Source organism: Aptenodytes patagonicus, chromosome 6 (assembly GCF_965638725.1).
Source record: "Aptenodytes patagonicus chromosome 6, bAptPat1.pri.cur, whole genome shotgun sequence".
NCBI classification, from domain to species: Eukaryota; Metazoa; Chordata; class Aves; order Sphenisciformes; family Spheniscidae; genus Aptenodytes; species Aptenodytes patagonicus.
In genome coordinates, this window is record NC_134954.1 from 49,666,734 (window position 1) to 49,685,140 (window position 18,407).

The following is an 18,407-nucleotide window of genomic DNA, read 5'->3' on the forward strand; positions in this document are numbered from 1 at the left end:
CTTTGGTTCAGTAAGAACTCTAAATATTTTTGCTCTGAAATTAGGATCCAAACTCAATTTAAAAAACTAGTTTAAAAAAAGCTATGCAAAGGCGTTTAAAAGAGTACTTTAAGGTATAGACAGCTGATACGCAGAACCATACTCCTTTATCAGTTGCGAAAATGTATTTCTCTCAAATTATTTTCAGAGAGACCAAGTCCTCCCATTAACCTTGATCATTCAGATCAAACTAAGTCATCAGTGCAGCTCACATGGGAACCTCCTCTCAAAGATGGAGGAAGTCCAGTCTTAGGCTATATTGTTGAAAGGCAAGAAGAAGGAACAGGCAAATGGATTCGCTGTAACCCAAAACTAGTACCTGCTCTTACTTTTAAGGTAAGATGTTCTGTTCGTCAACAAAGTGCTTAAAATGTGTATATCATCTTTCATATGAGTTATTAAATGATTATTTGTGCTTTTTAGGTAACTGGATTGAAACCAGGATGCAGTTATTACTACAGAGTCTCAGCAGAAAATGCAGCTGGTGTGTCTGACCCAGCGGAGGCTATTGGGCCATTAACTGCAGATGATACTTTTGGTAAGCCATATGCTATTTATGAAAGATAATTAATCAGATAAAACACACAATTAAAGTGCATCTTGTGGGTAATTTGTATATTATTCACCAGATAACTGTGATGCCAACTAGTATAAAGAGCCTTAGACCTTTGAGATTCTGAGCTATTTCTCTTCCTTTACAAATTCTACAGATAATTAGCTCTACTATTAGGTAGAAACCTATTAGGTTGCCTGAAGAGCAAGGAATGACCTTTTGTCTCCTGACCTAGCTTTGTGGAAGGTGGGGGGTAACAGAGGAGAGAAAGGCAGAGAAGATAAAAAAAATAAAAATCGAAACAATATAAAGTTTTTATATTAAAGGGTAAATTAGATCTCCTACATGATAATACTAAGCTGCCTTATCCTCTCATGTATTTCTAAAAAACATTTAGCCAGGAGAGGTAAGGAGCGATAAGCCACAGCTAGGCCTAGACAGCTCCAACCTGCAGGCTGAGATACAGTCAGAATCAGCCTCTCAACACAGCTATCATTAGCCATATTCAGAACATCTGAAAATATTTCATCAAATCCATTTTCCACTTTTTCCAGTTGGACCTACAATGGACCTAAGTGCATTTAAAGATGGGCTGGAAGTTATTGTTCCAGAGCCAATCAAGATCCGTGTTCCTATCACTGGCTACCCTGTGCCGACCGCCACATGGTCTTTTGGTGACCAAGTCTTAGAAGAGGGTGATCGTATAACAATGAAGACCACTGCCTCCTTTGCAGAACTTGTAGTTACTCCAAGTGAACGTCCAGACAAGGGAATTTATTCCTTAACATTAGAAAACCCTGTGTCATCTGTTTCAGGAGAAATTAATGTTAATGTCATTGGTAAGCGGACATGTATATATTCTAGCAATAACATTCCATATTTACCTTGCTAAAATCTAATTAGGTTAATAATGTGAAATCACACAACTTTCAGTAAACCAAGTATATTAAAATATAACTAGAAACTAGAAATCCATCCTCAAAAAAACCTCTTCTGGTTTTCAATATCCAACTTTGCTGTTTAAGGAAGAATGACTACGAAGAGTAAGTCTTCTGGCAGATAGATTACATAGGGATCATCTGTCTAACTCCTATTACAAAATAATACAATTTCTGTGATTTCTAGCTCGTCCAAGTGCACCAAGAGAACTTAAAGTTTTAGACATAATCAAGAACACAGTACAGCTGTCATGGGAGCCTCCAGAAGATGATGGTGGAAGTCCAGTTACTGGCTATATAATTGAAAAACGTGAAGTAAGCCGGAAAACATGGAAAAAAGTAAGTTCATTCTTTCTCATTTCAGTTCCTATTTGCTATATTGTTTCCACACGTGCTACTGAATTTTATGACTTATTTTGGTAATTGCTCTTTGGAAATAAATTTTAGAAATACATTGGCGCCTTCCTTCTCTTTAGGTTATGGATCATGTTGTTGACCAAGAGTTCACCGTACCTGACCTCATCCAAGGAAAAGAATATTTATTTAGAGTTTCTGCATGCAACAAATGTGGCCCAGGAGAACCTGCATATATTGATGAACCTGTAAATATGTCAGCACCAGCAAGTGAGTCAACTGTTTCACATTGTTGCTGATTTTCTGTTTCTGAAATCTTGCTGATTTTCTTCAAAATAAGATGTAAAGAAATCTTCCTTAGACTGGTTTCTAAGACCCCATATGTTTTTAATTTTTAATAGCGGTGCCCGATCCACCAGAGAATGTTAAATGGAGAAATCCAACATCAAAAGGAATCTTCCTAACATGGGAGCCTCCCAAATATGATGGTGGTGCCCGCATTAAGGGTTATCTGGTAGAAAAATCCCAGCGTGGCACAGACAAGTGGGAGACATGTGGGGAGCCTGTTGTTGAAACAAAGTAAGTAAATTCACATCAGAAGGTATATCCTTTCAACTAACTGAGCCATCCTCACCACTTTAAATATCTGGATTTTTTTTTTTTTTAACAAACAGAATGGAAGTAACAAAACTCAAGGAAGGAGAGTGGTATGCATATCGGGTTAAGGCTTTGAACAGAATAGGAGCTAGCAAGCCAAGTAAGCCAACAGATGATATTCAGGCCATTGATGCAAAAGGTAATTACTTCAATCACTAAATTACAATAGATGCTTTATTTTTACCAGCCTCTGAAATACTGTTTCTATAACAACGTTTTTATTATCTCCTAAATCAGAGGCTCCAGAAATTTTCTTAGATGTGAAGCTTCTTGCTGGACTTACTGTGAAAGCTGGAACTAAAATTGAGCTGCCAGCTAAAGTAACTGGAAAGCCTGAGCCCCAGATTACTTGGACCAAGGCTGACAAAATTTTGAAATCTGATGACAGAATCACCATTGAAACCAAACCTAATCATTCTACAGTCACTATTACAGACAGCAAGAGGAGTGACAGTGGAACCTATATTATAGAAGCTGTAAATTCCAGTGGACGTGCTACTGCTGTTGTTGAAGTTAACGTTCTTGGTATGCATGTATTTTATGTTGTTTATAAAAATTTTTAGTAATGTACTGAGGTACGCAAGCAGAAGACTAACATTCACATCTTGTCCTCTACAGATAAACCTGGTCCACCAGCTGCATTTGATGTATCAGAAATCACAAATGAATCCTGCCTTCTGACGTGGAATCCTCCACGAGATGATGGGGGTTCTAAAATTACCAACTATGTCCTTGAGAAAAGAGCTACAGACAGTGAAATATGGCACAAGTTGTCATCAACTATTAAGGATACAAAATTCAGAGCTACCAATTTAACTCCTCATAAAGAATATGTGTTCCGAGTCAGTGCTGAGAACATGTATGGTATTGGGGAGCCAGCACAGTGTAACCCCATCATTGCAAAATATTCATTTGGTTAGTTAATTAAATTAATGTTAAATTTTTACAATATTTTAACAGGGGGGAAAAAAACATATGTGTGATGGTTTTGGTTTTTGTTTTGTTTTTTTTAATTTATTAATTTATACAGATCCACCAGGCCCTCCAACAGGTCTCAAGCCTACGGAGGTCACTAAAGATTCAGTCACCTTAACATGGAATGAACCTGATGAAGATGGTGGCAGCCCCATAACTGGCTACTGGGTTGAAAGATATGATCCTGAGCAAGATAAATGGATAAAATGCAATAAAATACCAGTGAAAGACACAACATTCAAGTAAGACTATAGTCAGTTTAGTCTGAAATAGGTCACAGAGACATAAAAACGTAACAGTAGCCTTTTAAACAAGTTTTACATTGTTCTTACTCTTTTTTCCTTGCTTCCATAAGTTTAGATCCAACTAACATCTGGTGGCATACTTTTTTTCATAATTAGTTTTTAAGAAGAATGTCTTTACAGAAGAGTGAATCATCTCTTTTTTTTTTTTAATGTTTTGCTTAATAATTTCTGTGCTATGTGATTATTCATGACATTCTAAAATAGCATACATAGCCATCTCAAGTATCAATTTGCCAAAACCCTGGGGTTTTTTTCTCCTGATACTCGTATTAACTAACAACCATAGAACATGCAAAAATGCAAGATGGCTCTCAAAACATTGGTTTCTGTGTCATGGTGCACCATTTTACTGTTGACAATATACCTATTTTGAATGTTCACCATTTCATAAAACATCATTAGCAGTAAATTGGGTATTTTCAGATTTTCCAAGTAAACTGTAGTATGAAGAGCAGAGAGAATAATGTTTTAGGCATGAGTTCATGTGTAGATTTGGTTTAATCAAACTTAATTTTTGTTTCCAGAGTTAAAGGTCTTACAAATAAGAAGAAATATAAGTTCCGTGTCTTGGCAGAGAATCTTGCAGGACCTGGAAAACCAAGCAAGGAAACAGAGCCAATCTTAGTGAAAGACCCAATTGGTATAGTAAACACATTTTTAATGGTTTAATTTAACAACAACAACAAAATTCTTTGTTTTCAATCACGTAATTAATATTGGACTCCTGTCTAGATCCACCATGGCCTCCTGGAAAGCCAACTGTGAAAGATGTTGGCAAGACATCATTATTCCTGAACTGGACAAAGCCAGAACATGATGGAGGGGCAAAGATCGAATCTTATGTCATTGAACTATTGAAGACCGGAACAGATGAGTGGGTGAGAGTGGCTGAAGGAGTTCCCACAACGGAACACTTCCTCAAAGGGCTTATGGAGAAACAAGAATATTCATTCCGTGTAAGAGCTGTGAACAAGGCTGGAGAGAGTGAACCCAGTGAACCCAGTGACCCTGTGCTGTGCAAGGAGAGGCTCTGTGAGTATTGTTTCAGAATGTGCTGCTACGGCAAATACCCTGTCTCTGTCTTTAAAAAAGCGCCATGTCTGCCTGCCTCTGTGGGTACCAAGTGAACTCTTGGAAGGCTTATGAAATATTAGAATCTGCCCTGCTTCAGCTAAGAAAATACAAAGTTTTAACAGTTTTGGTGTATTCCCTGTCTTCCAAGATCTTTGACCGGAAATACACTAACCTGTTTTACCTTTTTTTTCTATTTTACAGATCCTCCTTCACCACCTCGGTGGCTTGAGGTTATTAATATTACTAAAAACACAGCAGATCTTAAATGGACAGTACCAGAAAAAGATGGGGGTTCCCCAATTACCAACTACATTGTCGAAAAGAGAGATGTAAGGCGAAAAGGCTGGCAGACAGTTGATACAACAGTGAAAGATACCAAGTACACAGTGAGCCCACTGACTGAAGGCTCATTGTATGTGTTCCGTGTGGCTGCTGAAAATGCCATTGGACAGAGTGACTATTGTGAAATTGAAGATTCAGTGCTTGCTAAAGATACTTTCAGTAAGTTTCAGATTTGCTTACTGAGTTATCAGTAGCAACAGCTCACGTGTAATGGATTCCTGTTCTTCTAATGTGTGCATTTTTTTCTTTAGCAACCCCTGGGCCTCCATATGCTCTTACAATAGTTGAAGTGACAAAAGGTCATGTTGATTTGAAATGGGAACCACCTAAGAATGATGGTGGCAGACCGATTCAAAGGTAAGGTCATTTTAAGTTTGTGTAGTGCTTCCTGTAGATGAAGATCTTTTCATGAATGAAGACATTTCTCTCAAAATGTTTAAATTTTAAATGGACACATTTTATATGAAAAAGAGGAGGACGGATGTAAAAGAGAAGCCATGTGGTCAAAGCAATTAAGGGTTTTATTTTAAAATGTGGAAATTATGCAAATATAAATAAGCTAATATGCATGAACAACGAATATGTGTCAACATCCTCAAAACAGCATCTAATCAAATCAGATCACATTGAACTGTATATAAAATACAATAAAAAAATGCATCCATAGTCTCCAGTTCCTCCAGAGCTGTAGCCACTTAGACCCATCTACCAAGTAATATTGTTACATTTTCCTTCTGCCTTAGTTTCTCATTCAAACTGTATACACTCAGCTAAGATGAAGTCTCATCTCTTTTCTGTTCATTCTCTTCTTTATTACACTTCTCAAACAGACTGGTTTACTCCTTTGGGTTGCTTCTAATTTGTCATTTTCTTTGGTTTCTAAAGTATCTGTCCTCTGAAATTCACCTTGAGTACCAGTTCGATTTTTCCTCTTTATATTTTCACTGTTCCTTTCCTTCCCAATCACAGTAAGCATATCTTAAACAAACTGACAACTACAGAGATCTGCCTGAAGCAATATGTCACTTAATTCACACTACTTTCCCATAGCCTATCATAGGCAGAATTTTGACAGCTGAGTAACTCACAGATAATATCTACAAATATTTTCAGTGGACTGACCACTGAGATCCAAACTAGCAAAGGTACAAGTATAGCTTGGAGGTTCTTTTACCTCTGTGGTTCTCTAAAACCTGAGAACACAGCAGAAGTTCAGAAATTGTCTTTCAGAATTGGGTCTGTCACTAATGTCAGACGCATTACATCCAAGACCTACCAAGACTACCAGGACTAAGTGGCTGATATATGAAGTAAAGTTCATTGAATCTGTCACCCATGGCTCTCTCTACTTTTCCATTGGCCAAATTATTCTAATTTCTCTTTATCTATTTTATTGAGCAAGAAGTCTGAAGTGTTTATATTTCAAGTGCCTGATAGTATTTTCCCAATTTATTCAGATATGTTATTGAAAAGAAAGAAAAACTAGCCACTCGCTGGGTAAAAGCTGGCAAGACAGCTGGTCCAGATTGCAATTTCAGAGTGACTGATGTCATTGAAGGTACAGATGTACAGTTCCAGGTTCGTGCAGAAAATGAAGCTGGCTGTGGTCATCCCAGTGAACCAACCGACCTCATTCACATTGAAGATCCAACAAGTAAGCAGTAGTATAATATACTATACAGTGTATGGATTATGGAAGCAGTGTACTGTGTAGAATAGATATTCTGGGGAAAAAATGACACAATTCTTTTCCATTTCTGCAGGTCCTCCTTCACCTCCTCAGGATTTACATGTCACAGATGCAGGTCGAAAGCACATTTGCATTGCATGGAAACCACCTGAGAAGAATGGTGGAAGCCCTATTATTGGGTATAATGTTGAGATGTGCGAAGCAGGAACAGAAAAATGGATGCGAATCAATTCTCGTCCAATAAAAGATCTAAAATATAAGGTGGAGGAAGGTGTTGTTCCAGACAAGGAGTATGTGCTGAGAGTAAGAGCTGTCAATGCTGTTGGAGCCAGTGAGCCATCAGACGTCTCAGAAAAAGTTGTTGCCAAGGACCCGGACTGTAAGAATAGATTCCTTTTTTTTCAGATCTGCATAACTGAAAAAAGAATGGGTTTTGGCAACTTTCTAGTAATATTATACTTACTTTTACAGGTAATCCAACCATTGATCTAAAAACTCGTGACATTGTTGTTGTTAAAGGACAGAAATTAAGTATCCCTGTACCCTTCAGAGCTGTTCCATCCCCAACTATAACATGGCACAAAGATGGCAAAGAGTTGAAAGCTGGTGACAGAACAACAATGAAGAGTGACTACACCTCTGCATTGCTCGAAGTCATAGACAGTGTTCATGCTGATGCTGGTGTTTATACTATCACATTGGAGAATAAGCTGGCATCAACAACTGGCTCAGTCAATGTCAAAGTCATAGGTAACTAACTAGGCTTCTTCCATTCTGAGAAGGATACTTATCTTCACTTGAGCCCTGCAGCTGACAGGAAAAAGGACTAGAAAAATCCCTTTTCTGCCATGTGGAGGAATCACTTCAACTCAGACACATGTAGATTGCCATAAAGGCATTAATGTTACAAAATCCCACAAAAAAAACCCACTTCACCCCAAGTTGGTCTAACTACTCAGTGGCTGCTCAAAGCCCAATTATTATGAATAGTCATCATATAAATATAAAAAAGCCTATAAGAATTCTGAATATTTTTCACCTTTGGGAACATAAATTCATATATATGCTGTGTAGCCAACATTTGTGGGTTTGGTCTGCTTTCTGCAAAGCAAAGAAATACAATATAATTTCATATTTGTAGGAATACAGTTTCCCATCTATTTAGTTAACTGATTTTATTATTCTTATTTAAAACAGGTCCACCTGGACAGTGTAAAGACATTAAGGCAAGTGAAGTAACTAAGAATTCTTGCAAAGTATCCTGGGAACCTCCAGACTTTGATGGTGGTACTCCTATTCTGCATTATGTTCTGGAACGCAGAGAAGCTGGTCGTAGAACATATATCCCAGTCATGTCTGGTGAAAATAAGCTTTCATGGCAAGTCAAAGACCTTATCCCAAACAGTGAATATTACTTCCGTGTTAAAGCTGTCAATAAGATTGGAGGAGGTGAATATCTTGAACTAAGAAACCCAGTCATTGCAGAAGACCCGAAACGTAAGGGTTTTTTACTACTAAGTAACCTAGCAAATTGAATTTTAACTAAAATCTTCATACTTTCTTTTCTCATATGATCCCTCTTTTGCTACTCTTCTACAGAGCCTCCAGATCCTCCTGTTGACCTTGAGGTCCATAATCCAACATCAAAATCAGTAACACTTACATGGAAACCACCCCTCTTTGATGGTGGAAGCAAGATTATGGGCTACATAATAGAAAAGCTCGCTAAGGGCAAGGAGAGGTGGGAGAGATGCAATGACTATCCGGTACCTCTGTTAACATATCCAGTGAAAGGTCTTGAGGAAGGAAAGGAATATCAGTTCCGTGTTCGTGCTGAGAATGCTGCTGGCATCAGTGAGCCTTCTCGGATTACTCCTTTTGTGAAAGCTGTGGATCCTGTTGGTATGAATTGCTCATTGGATTGTTTGTAATAATTGCCATACATCCTCAAACATATTGGGAGATTCTACTCTCCATTTATCATTCTGTGTTATTACAGAGGCTCCAAAAGTCTTCCTTGCTGCAAACCTACAGTCTGGCCTTGAGGTGAAGAGAGGTGATGAGATCATACTTGAGGCACATATTTCAGGGTCACCTTATCCATCTATCACTTGGCTGAGAAATGATGAAGTTGTCAGACCAGAGGAAATCAAAAAGAGAGTAACAACGTATACAAGGAAGAAGAAGGGTGAAGCTGAAGAAGAGGAACCTTTCCAGCTTTCACTGCCAGAACGTATGAGTATTGACAACCATAAAGAAGGAGAGTCTGTACTATCAATTCGTGACTCCATCAGAGCTGACCATGGCACGTTTACAATTAAAGTGGAAAATGATCATGGTGTTGCAAAAGCCTCATGTGAAGTCAATGTGTTAGGTATGTAATTAATGTCCTCAAAAACACCTAGTTGTTCAAAGTATTGGGTAAGAAGTGCACAAGATGAGTACTCATCATTTTTCTTGCTTTACTAACAGATACACCTGGGCCTCCAGTCAACTTAGTGTTTGAAGATGTGAGGAAAAATTCTGTCATTTGCAAGTGGGAGCCTCCCCTTGATGATGGTGGAAGTGAAATCCTAAACTATGTACTGGAAAAGAAAGACAATACAAAAGCTGAAATGGGCTGGGTCACTGTCAGTTCAACACTCAGGCATTGCAAATTCCATGTAACAAAACTGATTGAAGGAAAAGAATACCTCTTCCGTGTATTTGCTGAAAATAAAGTTGGATCAGGGCCACCATGTGTTTCAAAACCGATGACAGCGAAAGATCCTTTCTGTAAGTTTTATTTTTGAAATAAAACCTTTTCAGAAAACCAGTGTAAAACTACACAGACTCTTAGAACACTCAGCTTCATCTATGTGAATATTTCTCAGAAGAAACTTGAGCAATGTAATTATTATTAATTACACATTTTAAACCATTGAAATAAAGGGAAATATTGAAAACATTCTAATTTCAATAGTAAAGAAATAAGAATGACAATCACTGTCATAAAACTTTACACTTAAAACACTTAACATCTGAATAGTGACATTCTCCATGTCCAATAGACTAATATTCTTACCAAAAGAGAGAACTACTGCATGTTTGATTACTGATTGCAGTTAGGAATCAACATTTCTAAGAAAGAGAGTAGAACTATGAATGACTTAAAATCAGTCATTTCTCATATCTTAGTTCTCTCTTAGCTTTGAGTAAGCTCTGAAGAAGACAGCAATGATGACAAAATAACAATTCTTTTTTTTCAGCTCCACCAGATCCACCTAATAAGCCTGATGTGCAAGATGTTACCAGCAACAGTATGTTGGTTAAATGGAATGAACCAAAAGACAATGGCAGCCCAATCATAGGATATTGGATTGAAAAACGTGAAATTAATAGTACTCATTGGGCTCGCGTCAACAGGAACCTTGTGAATGCTCTGGAAATAAAAGCTGAAGGATTGTTGGAAGGATTAACCTACATCTTTAGAGTATGTGCTGAAAATGCAGCTGGCCCTGGTAAATTTAGTCCACCATCAGATCCAAAAACTGCACAGGACCCAATAAGTAAGTAGCTTAGCAGAAGCTAATAGCAGACAGGTGACAGAATAGGGTTCATGGCCTTTAACTTTGATTTACACCTATTTATTTCTAGTGCCACCTGGTCCACCGATTCCAAGGGTTGCTGATACAAGCTCAACTTCTATTGAGCTAGAATGGGAACCTCCTGTGTACAATGGTGGTGGAGATATCACTGGTTACCATGTATACAAACAACTGGTGGGAGTAAAAGAGTGGTCACGTTGCACAGAGAAACCCATTAAGGTTCGACAGTATACTGTTAAAGAAGTCAGAGAAGGTGCAGACTATAAACTCCGTGTTACTGCACTTAATGCAGCTGGTGAAGGATCACCTGGTGAAACTGAACCCGTAACAGTTGCAGAACCTAAAGGTATTGCAATCGTATTATTTTCAAGAAATGTCCAGCTGCCTAAAAGGCGTTTTTTAATCTCTCCCTTGAACTAATGAACCATTTCTCTCTCTTCTGCAGAGCCTCCCACTGTTGAGCTGGATGTTTCTGTCAAAGCAGGCATTCAGATCATGGCTGGGCAAACTATTAAAATTCCTGCTACTGTGACAGGGCGTCCTACTCCCACCATTGCATGGGCTGTGGAGGAGCGTGAATTAGACAAAGATCGAGTTGTTATTGAAAATGTTGGCACAAAATCTGACTTAACCATTAAGAATGCATTGAGAAAAGACCATGGAAGATACGTAATTACTGCTACCAATAGCAGTGGTTCCAAGTCTGCAGGAACCAGAGTAGAAGTATTTGGTAAGAAAAATATTTTCTGAAATCAACTGAGCATTTCTTTTGGTGAGATAATCTTTGGGCTTTATCCTACTTGTTTGATTTTGTTTTTCAGATGTTCCTGGGCCAGTCCTTGACCTAAAGCCAGTGGTCACAAACAGGAAGATGTGTTTGCTTAACTGGTCTGATCCTGAAGATGATGGTGGCAGCGATATTATAGGCTTCATTGTTGAACGAAAGGATGCCAAAATGCATACATGGAGACTAGCTATAGACACAGAGAGATCTAAATGTGATATTACAGGTCTAGTTGAAGGGCAGGAATATAAATTCCGTGTTAGTGCCAAGAACAAGTTTGGTACTGGTCCACCTGTTGAAATAGGACCCATTCTTGCAGTTGATCCGTTAGGTAAGATGACTAATTTTATGGGGTTTTTTAAACAATTTTTAATTATAGGTTAATAAACCAGTATTGTTGTGTGGATTGCTTTCTATACAGAAAGTGTATTTACTTTTCTACTACCTGGATAAGGCATCTGCCTTAGATTAATTACTTCAGTCAGATCTCTGAATCAGTTCTGTAAAACTACTATGGTTCTTTATGAAACAAAATACTGATGTCTACTGAGACACTACTTGTTACCTTTTTGTCCACATACATGAGAAACTTTATACTATCTATAACCATACTAAGATACTTTGCATACAAAAGCTATGGCTTTAAAAAGCCAGAGCTACTGTATTCATATGAATAAAAATTCTCTAATATTTAATTTTTTTTTTCATTATGATTTATCTGTGTTAATAGGGCCTCCAACAGCACCTGAGAGGTTCATGTACACAGAGAGGACGAAGTCAACCATTACACTTGATTGGAAGCCTCCACGTAGTGATGGTGGCAGTCCTGTCTTAGGATATATTGTTGAGAAGAGGAGACATGATTCAAAAGACTATGAAAGAGTTAATGCAAAGCTCTGTCCAAAAACATCTCTTCTCGTTGAAAAACTTGACGAACTTCATATGTATGAATTCCGTGTCAAAGCTGTCAATGCTATTGGAGAAAGTGAACCATCATTGCCCCTCAATGTAGTCATACAAGATGATGAAGGTATATCTGCTTTAAAGAAATCCATACAAATATCTGCCGAACACTGCAAGACATTTTCTCTGCTTCATCTCCATCTTCACTCTGTCATTTTTCTTCTTGTTTTCAGTACCACCAACTGTTACATTACGCTTGGCTGTGAGAGGAGATACTATCAAAGTGAAAGCAGGAGAACCAGTTAATATTCCTGCTGATGTGACAGGTCTGCCAATGCCAAAGATTGAATGGGACAAGAATGAAGTTTTAATTGACCAAACATCTAGTGCGCTTAAGATAACCAAGGAAGAAGTATCTAGAAGTGAGGCAAAAACTGAGCTTATCCTGCCTGCAGCAGTGAGGGATGATAAAGGCACTTACACTGTGAGAGCTTCCAATCGTCTTGGCACTGCATTTCGCAATGTGCATGTTGAAGTGTATGGTAAGGATGCGACATTTTAATAAAATGACAGCTAATAAAATGCTTTTGCCTTTTTCTTAATGTAATTCTATGCTCTATTGCTTTCCTACAGATCGTCCTTCTCCACCAAGAAATCTTGCTGTTTCTGATATTAAAGCAGAATCATGCTATTTAACATGGGATGCGCCACTTGATAACGGTGGTAGTGAAATTACCCATTACATTATTGAGAAACGTGATGCTAGTAGGAAGAAATCTGAATGGGAAGAAGTCTCCAAAAGTGCTGTTGAGAGAAGATTTGGGGTAATTTATAAAATATCTTTATTAGATACTTTAGTATGCATAAAAAATAACAACAGTACACATCTAATGAAAACTGCTACTTGCATAGATGCCTGTGCTCATGCTCCATTTAGACTCCAGAATTACTAGATGAATGTTGCCCATCTATGTATGTGTGTTTTCCTCATGCGACAAAACAAAAGGAACTGTTCTCTTTTGCTACTTAAACTCATCTGAGTTTAGAAGACATCTTCCTTTCCATTTCCCAGCATTATTCATAGCTTTACCAACTGCAAAAACAAACATGATGACATTTTTATTTATGTTTGGTCCTGTGCACATGAAATAAGAATATCCCTAGGGCATTACATACAGCTGTATAGTACATCATAAACATAGGTATGTCAACGAGATTCCAAGACAGAATTTAAAGCGAAAACCACTGCATAACTTCAAATAAGTTTATTCTGAAAGTAGCCAAGTATTGATTTAAATCTTATTTTTCAGGTATGGAATCTTGCAACAAATGAAAAATATCAATTTAGAGTCCGGGCTGTAAACAAATATGGAATAAGTGATGAATGCCTCTCAGAAAAAGTTGTTATTAAGGATCCTTATGGCCTTCCTGGACCTCCTGGAAAGCCAAAAATTTTAGATCGCACCAGATCATCAATGCTGGTGACTTGGGAGCCTCCTTTGAACAATGGTGGCAGCCCAATAACTGGCTATTGGTTGGAGAAGAGAGAGGTGGGAGGTGTCTACTGGTCACGTGTTAACAGGGCTCCAGTAACAAAACCATCAGTAAAAGGTCTAGAGTACAATGTGCTTCGTTTGGCTGAAGGTGTTGAATACCAGTTTAGAGTTATGGCTGAAAATCTTGCTGGAATTGGCCCTCCCAGTGAACCATCAGACCCTGCCTTAGCAGCAGATCCCATATGTAAGTATATAATTTGTATGACTATTTTTAAGGACTGTATCACACCAGAACCAAAAATGTGCTATTGAATATATATTGAATTTAATATAATTAATCCAATGCTTTGTTTTCATTAAACCAAAGAGAATATATTGACACAAAGTAGTTTCCTGATTTTAAAAATAATTTGCTTCAATTTAATTTTTTTACCTTTTATGAACCTTAAACTGTGATTACACCAATGTAAACATTGCCAAATAAACTTCAGTTCAGAATCAGATTTTTATATTATTGTTTTTCTTTATTGTTAGAGTTCAATCTTTATGCCTTGTACCTTAAGTATCCCTTAATAATATACGTAATATATGTAATTAGTATGCATGTTCTAGGATTATACACTCTATGTATGACAGAATAAAATGAAAATACTAGGATTCTTCTAGAAACTATTCAGAAAAATATAGGCAGACACTAACTCTCAGGTAATTTTTATTTGCTCTTGTTTTACAAGTTGTGCCTGGTCCACCATCTTGCCCAGAGGTCAAAGACAAAACCAAGTCGTCTGTAGCTCTTGCGTGGAAGCCTCCACAAAAGGATGGTGGCAGTCCTATAAAAGGATATATTGTTGAAATGCAAGATGAAGGTAGTACTGACTGGAAGAAGGTGAATGAAGGAGACAAACTCTTTCCTACTTGTGAATGTGTTATTCCCAACTTGAAAGAGCTCAGAAAATACCGATTTAGGGTGAAAGCTGTAAATGCTGCTGGAGAATCAGAACCAAGTCCTGCAACATCAGAAATACCTGTCCAAGATATTCTAGGTAAGTGTTCTGGGAATTAATTTAGGTATTTATATCTAAGTGACACCTACTGCTGTAAATATTCAAGCAGGATGCCAAGCAAGCCAAAGTCAAAACAGAACAAACAATTATGCAAAAATGTAACAAAAGATTGACACACATTTTTGAAAGTATCATGATGACCATTACCAGGTCAGGATCCATTAGAAAACTGATGACCACCTACAGTCATACTAAAGAAATAACGTGTATTTTATGAAGAAATGACTACAACAATTTTTTCTATTTGTATACTTCCCAGCTTCCTTTTTGCACATCCAACCTTTCCCACATAAACATGCATTCTGCATGTTTGTGTGGGGTTTTAGCTCAGAGCTGCCAGAAATTTACTTTCAGTAGCTTTTAAAATTTAGATATTAAAATATTTTTGCAGAGGAACCAGAAATCTTCCTTGATATTGGAGCACAGGATTTCCTCTCTTGTCATGCTGGCACAACAATTAAAATCCCAGCTGTTATCAAGGGTCGTCCAGTTCCAAAAACATTTTGGGAGTTTGAAGGAAAAGCAAAGACAACAGCAAAGGTTAGTAAAAGAAAAAGCTTTTTTCTACAGGTGTTTCTAGACATTTAAGCCTATCCCCTTTTATATTTACATTATTTCCCTTTGTTTATAGGAGGGAGGTCATAATGTACCTGAAGAAGCTCAGGTAAAGCTAACGGGTTTTGTAACTTTAGTATTGTTGCATTTCTCAAACATAAATATTTAAAGTTTATCTATAACTTCTCTTTCTTTCTATAATACACAGGTGGAAGCAACTGATACACGTTCAGTGATTACCATCCCTGAGTGCAACAGAAGTCATTCTGGACGATACAGTATTACAGCAAAGAACAAAGCAGGACAAAAAACTGTGCATGTCAGGGTCAATGTGCTTGGTATGGCTTACACATATTGAAGTATTCAAATACTAGGGTTTAGTCTTATTTTTCTACATACTTATGTAAAATTGTTTCTGTTGTGCTTTTACCTTAACAGATGTCCCAGGTCCACCAAAAGACCTAAAAGTAAGTGATATCACAAGAGGTAGTTGTAAACTTTCATGGAAGATGCCAGACGATGATGGTGGAGATAGAATCAGAGGCTATGTTATAGAAAAAAGAACTATTGATGGGAAGGCCTGGACTAAAGTCAATCCAAACTGTGGAAGTACTTCCTTTGTTGTACCTGATCTCATATCTGGCCAAGAGTATTTCTTCCGGGTACGTGCAGAAAACCGTTTTGGTGTTGGCCCTCCTGCAGAAACCATCCAACGGACCACAGCCAGGGATCCAATCCGTAAGTGAAATCAAAGTCAAACAAATTATTTAAAACCAGATAGTACTGTACAGTGGATTTATTGACATTTCTCTTTTGTTTGTGAAGATCCTCCTGATCCACCTATTAAACTAAAGATTGGCCTTGTAACCAAGAACACAGTGAGCTTGACATGGAAACCACCAAAGAATGACGGTGGAGCTCCTGTTACACATTATAATGTTGAATGTCTCCGCTGGGATCGTACTGGAGAAGTGAAAGAGACTTGGAAGCAATGCAACAGACGTGATGTGGAGGAAACAAAGTTTACTGTTGAGGATCTTGTAGAAGGTGGAGAATATGAATTCAGAGTGAAAGCTGTAAATATAGCAGGTCCTAGTAGGCCTTCAGCCACTGTTGGCCCACTTGTTGTCAAAGACCAGACATGTAAGTACTAACTGATACCAGTAAATACAAATTCCATTTTAAAATTATGAAATATTTTTGTATGTTAATTTTTTCAACATTTCATTGTAGGCCCACCATCTATTGAACTCAAAGAATTTATGGAGGTTGAAGAAGGAACAGATGTTAACATTGTGGCCAAGATAAAGGGTGTACCCTTCCCCACATTAACATGGCTAAAAGCTTCTCCAAAGAAACCAGACGACAAAACGCCAGTGCTGTATGATCAACATGTCAACAAGATTGTTGGTGAAGACACTTGCACTTTATTGATTCAACAGTCTCGCAGAAGTGATACAGGCTTATATACTATAACAGCTGTAAATAATTTGGGAACTGCTTCAAAGGAGATGAGACTAAATGTTCTGGGTAGGTATCAAGAACTCTTATGCATTGCATAAATTGATAGCATTCATGTGATACTTTATTTTAGTAGCATTTGAATTAATTCTTCTTCATAAAAATGTATCTTTTAGGTCGTCCTGGACCTCCAGTGGGACCTATTAAATTTGAATCCATTTTGGCTGATAAAATGACAATATCATGGCTTCCTCCATTAGATGATGGTGGTTCTAAGATTACAAACTATGTTATAGAGAAAAAAGAAGCAAATAGGAGGACATGGGTACCCGTTACTAATGAGCCTAAGGAATGCTTATTCACTGTTCCCAAGTTGATGGAAGGCCATGAATATGTGTTCCGCATTATGGCACAAAACAAATATGGTATTGGAGAACCTTTGGATAGTGAACCAGAAACAGCACGAAACCTTTTCAGTAAGTAGGAATATGCTTTCAAATTTTGTCAGTTGTTTTCATATGCTGGTATATGTACAGCATCTCTTAAATACCACTACTACTTTTCTCTCTTTACGTAAGTAAATTTTCAAGAATAGCTTGAAGAGTTTTAGCATTAGTAGTTAGTTCTTAAAAGCACGTGTAATACTTAAAAATAATTTTCTCCCTCCTTGTTATATATTAAAATACAATATCAAGCTTTTCTAAGGTTTAAATATACAAATAAGGATTTATCTGATAAGATTCAGGCCTTTCTGTTGTATTTGAGACATTATTGCCCTTATAGATCAGTGTCGTGGTTTAATCTCAGTCGGCAACTGAGCACCACGCAGCCGCTCGCTCACTCCCCCCCGGTGGGATGGGGGAGAGAATCAGAAGGGTAAAAGTGAGAAAAACTCGTGGGTTGAGATAAAGACAGTTTAATAGGTAAAGCAAAAGCCACGCATGCAAGCAAAGCAAAACAAGGAATTCATTCACTGCTTCCCATGGGCAGGCAGGTGTTCAGCCATCTCCAGGAAAGCAGGGCTCCATCACGCATAACGGTTACTTGGGAAGACAAACGCCATCACTCCAAACGTCCCCCCCTTCCTTCTTCTTCCCCCAGCTTTATATACTGAGCATGACGTCCCATGGTATGGAATGTCCCTTTGGTCAGTTGGGGTCAGCTGTCCCGGCTGTGTCCCCTCCCAGCTTCTTGTGCACCTCCAGCCTTCTCAGTCAGTAGAGCATGGGAAGCTGAAAAGTCCTTGACTAGTGTAAGCACTACCTAGCAACAACTAAAACATCGGTGTGTTATCAACATTGTTCTCACCCTAAATCCAAAACACAGCACTGTACCAGCTACTAGGAAGGAAATTAACTCTATCCCTGCCGAAACCAGGACAATCAGGAAGAGTCAATTTCCTGCCTTCAATTTTGAAAGAGAAATTAGTCAGAGTATCTCTGATGTAGAAGGAATGTTGGGCTGGCAAGAGAAAATCATTCTTAAAATATCCAAGGCTAGGCTGGGCACTGAAATGAGGTACTGATCCAGGAAGGCGAGAACAACTCATTTTTGACAATTCTTATTTGAAAGAAAGATACTTTGTTTCACAGAAGTATATGTATCTGAATATGGATGGGAAGGTGGATGA

The 18,407-nt window shown here is 37.9% G+C and overlaps 1 protein-coding gene across 6 annotated transcripts in view; it reads left to right on the forward strand.

Moving 5' to 3' along the window:
* The window catches only part of LOC143162320 (titin-like), a 245,966-nt gene that overhangs the window by 161,059 nt on the left and 66,500 nt on the right, over positions 1-18,407 (forward strand). For all 6 annotated transcript variants that reach the window (XM_076342523.1, XM_076342517.1, XM_076342519.1 and 3 more), the window contains 37 exons: positions 188-375; positions 463-577; positions 1,147-1,431; positions 1,718-1,869; positions 2,007-2,154; positions 2,286-2,463; positions 2,559-2,680; positions 2,779-3,066; positions 3,160-3,456; positions 3,572-3,758; positions 4,346-4,461; positions 4,554-4,853; positions 5,097-5,396; positions 5,489-5,594; positions 6,695-6,891; positions 7,001-7,306; positions 7,399-7,677; positions 8,125-8,424; positions 8,527-8,829; positions 8,927-9,301; positions 9,400-9,702; positions 10,176-10,475; positions 10,564-10,860; positions 10,960-11,244; positions 11,336-11,629; positions 12,029-12,328; positions 12,435-12,743; positions 12,835-13,025; positions 13,512-13,941; positions 14,432-14,740; positions 15,153-15,301; positions 15,393-15,425; positions 15,525-15,654; positions 15,755-16,054; positions 16,142-16,459; positions 16,550-16,846; positions 16,954-17,253. In XM_076342523.1, the coding sequence (XP_076198638.1) occupies positions 188-375; positions 463-577; positions 1,147-1,431; positions 1,718-1,869; positions 2,007-2,154; positions 2,286-2,463; positions 2,559-2,680; positions 2,779-3,066; positions 3,160-3,456; positions 3,572-3,758; positions 4,346-4,461; positions 4,554-4,853; positions 5,097-5,396; positions 5,489-5,594; positions 6,695-6,891; positions 7,001-7,306; positions 7,399-7,677; positions 8,125-8,424; positions 8,527-8,829; positions 8,927-9,301; positions 9,400-9,702; positions 10,176-10,475; positions 10,564-10,860; positions 10,960-11,244; positions 11,336-11,629; positions 12,029-12,328; positions 12,435-12,743; positions 12,835-13,025; positions 13,512-13,941; positions 14,432-14,740; positions 15,153-15,301; positions 15,393-15,425; positions 15,525-15,654; positions 15,755-16,054; positions 16,142-16,459; positions 16,550-16,846; positions 16,954-17,253 (9,087 nt within the window). The remainder of the gene's footprint in view (positions 1-187; positions 376-462; positions 578-1,146; positions 1,432-1,717; positions 1,870-2,006; positions 2,155-2,285; positions 2,464-2,558; positions 2,681-2,778; positions 3,067-3,159; positions 3,457-3,571; positions 3,759-4,345; positions 4,462-4,553; positions 4,854-5,096; positions 5,397-5,488; positions 5,595-6,694; positions 6,892-7,000; positions 7,307-7,398; positions 7,678-8,124; positions 8,425-8,526; positions 8,830-8,926; positions 9,302-9,399; positions 9,703-10,175; positions 10,476-10,563; positions 10,861-10,959; positions 11,245-11,335; positions 11,630-12,028; positions 12,329-12,434; positions 12,744-12,834; positions 13,026-13,511; positions 13,942-14,431; positions 14,741-15,152; positions 15,302-15,392; positions 15,426-15,524; positions 15,655-15,754; positions 16,055-16,141; positions 16,460-16,549; positions 16,847-16,953; positions 17,254-18,407) is intronic.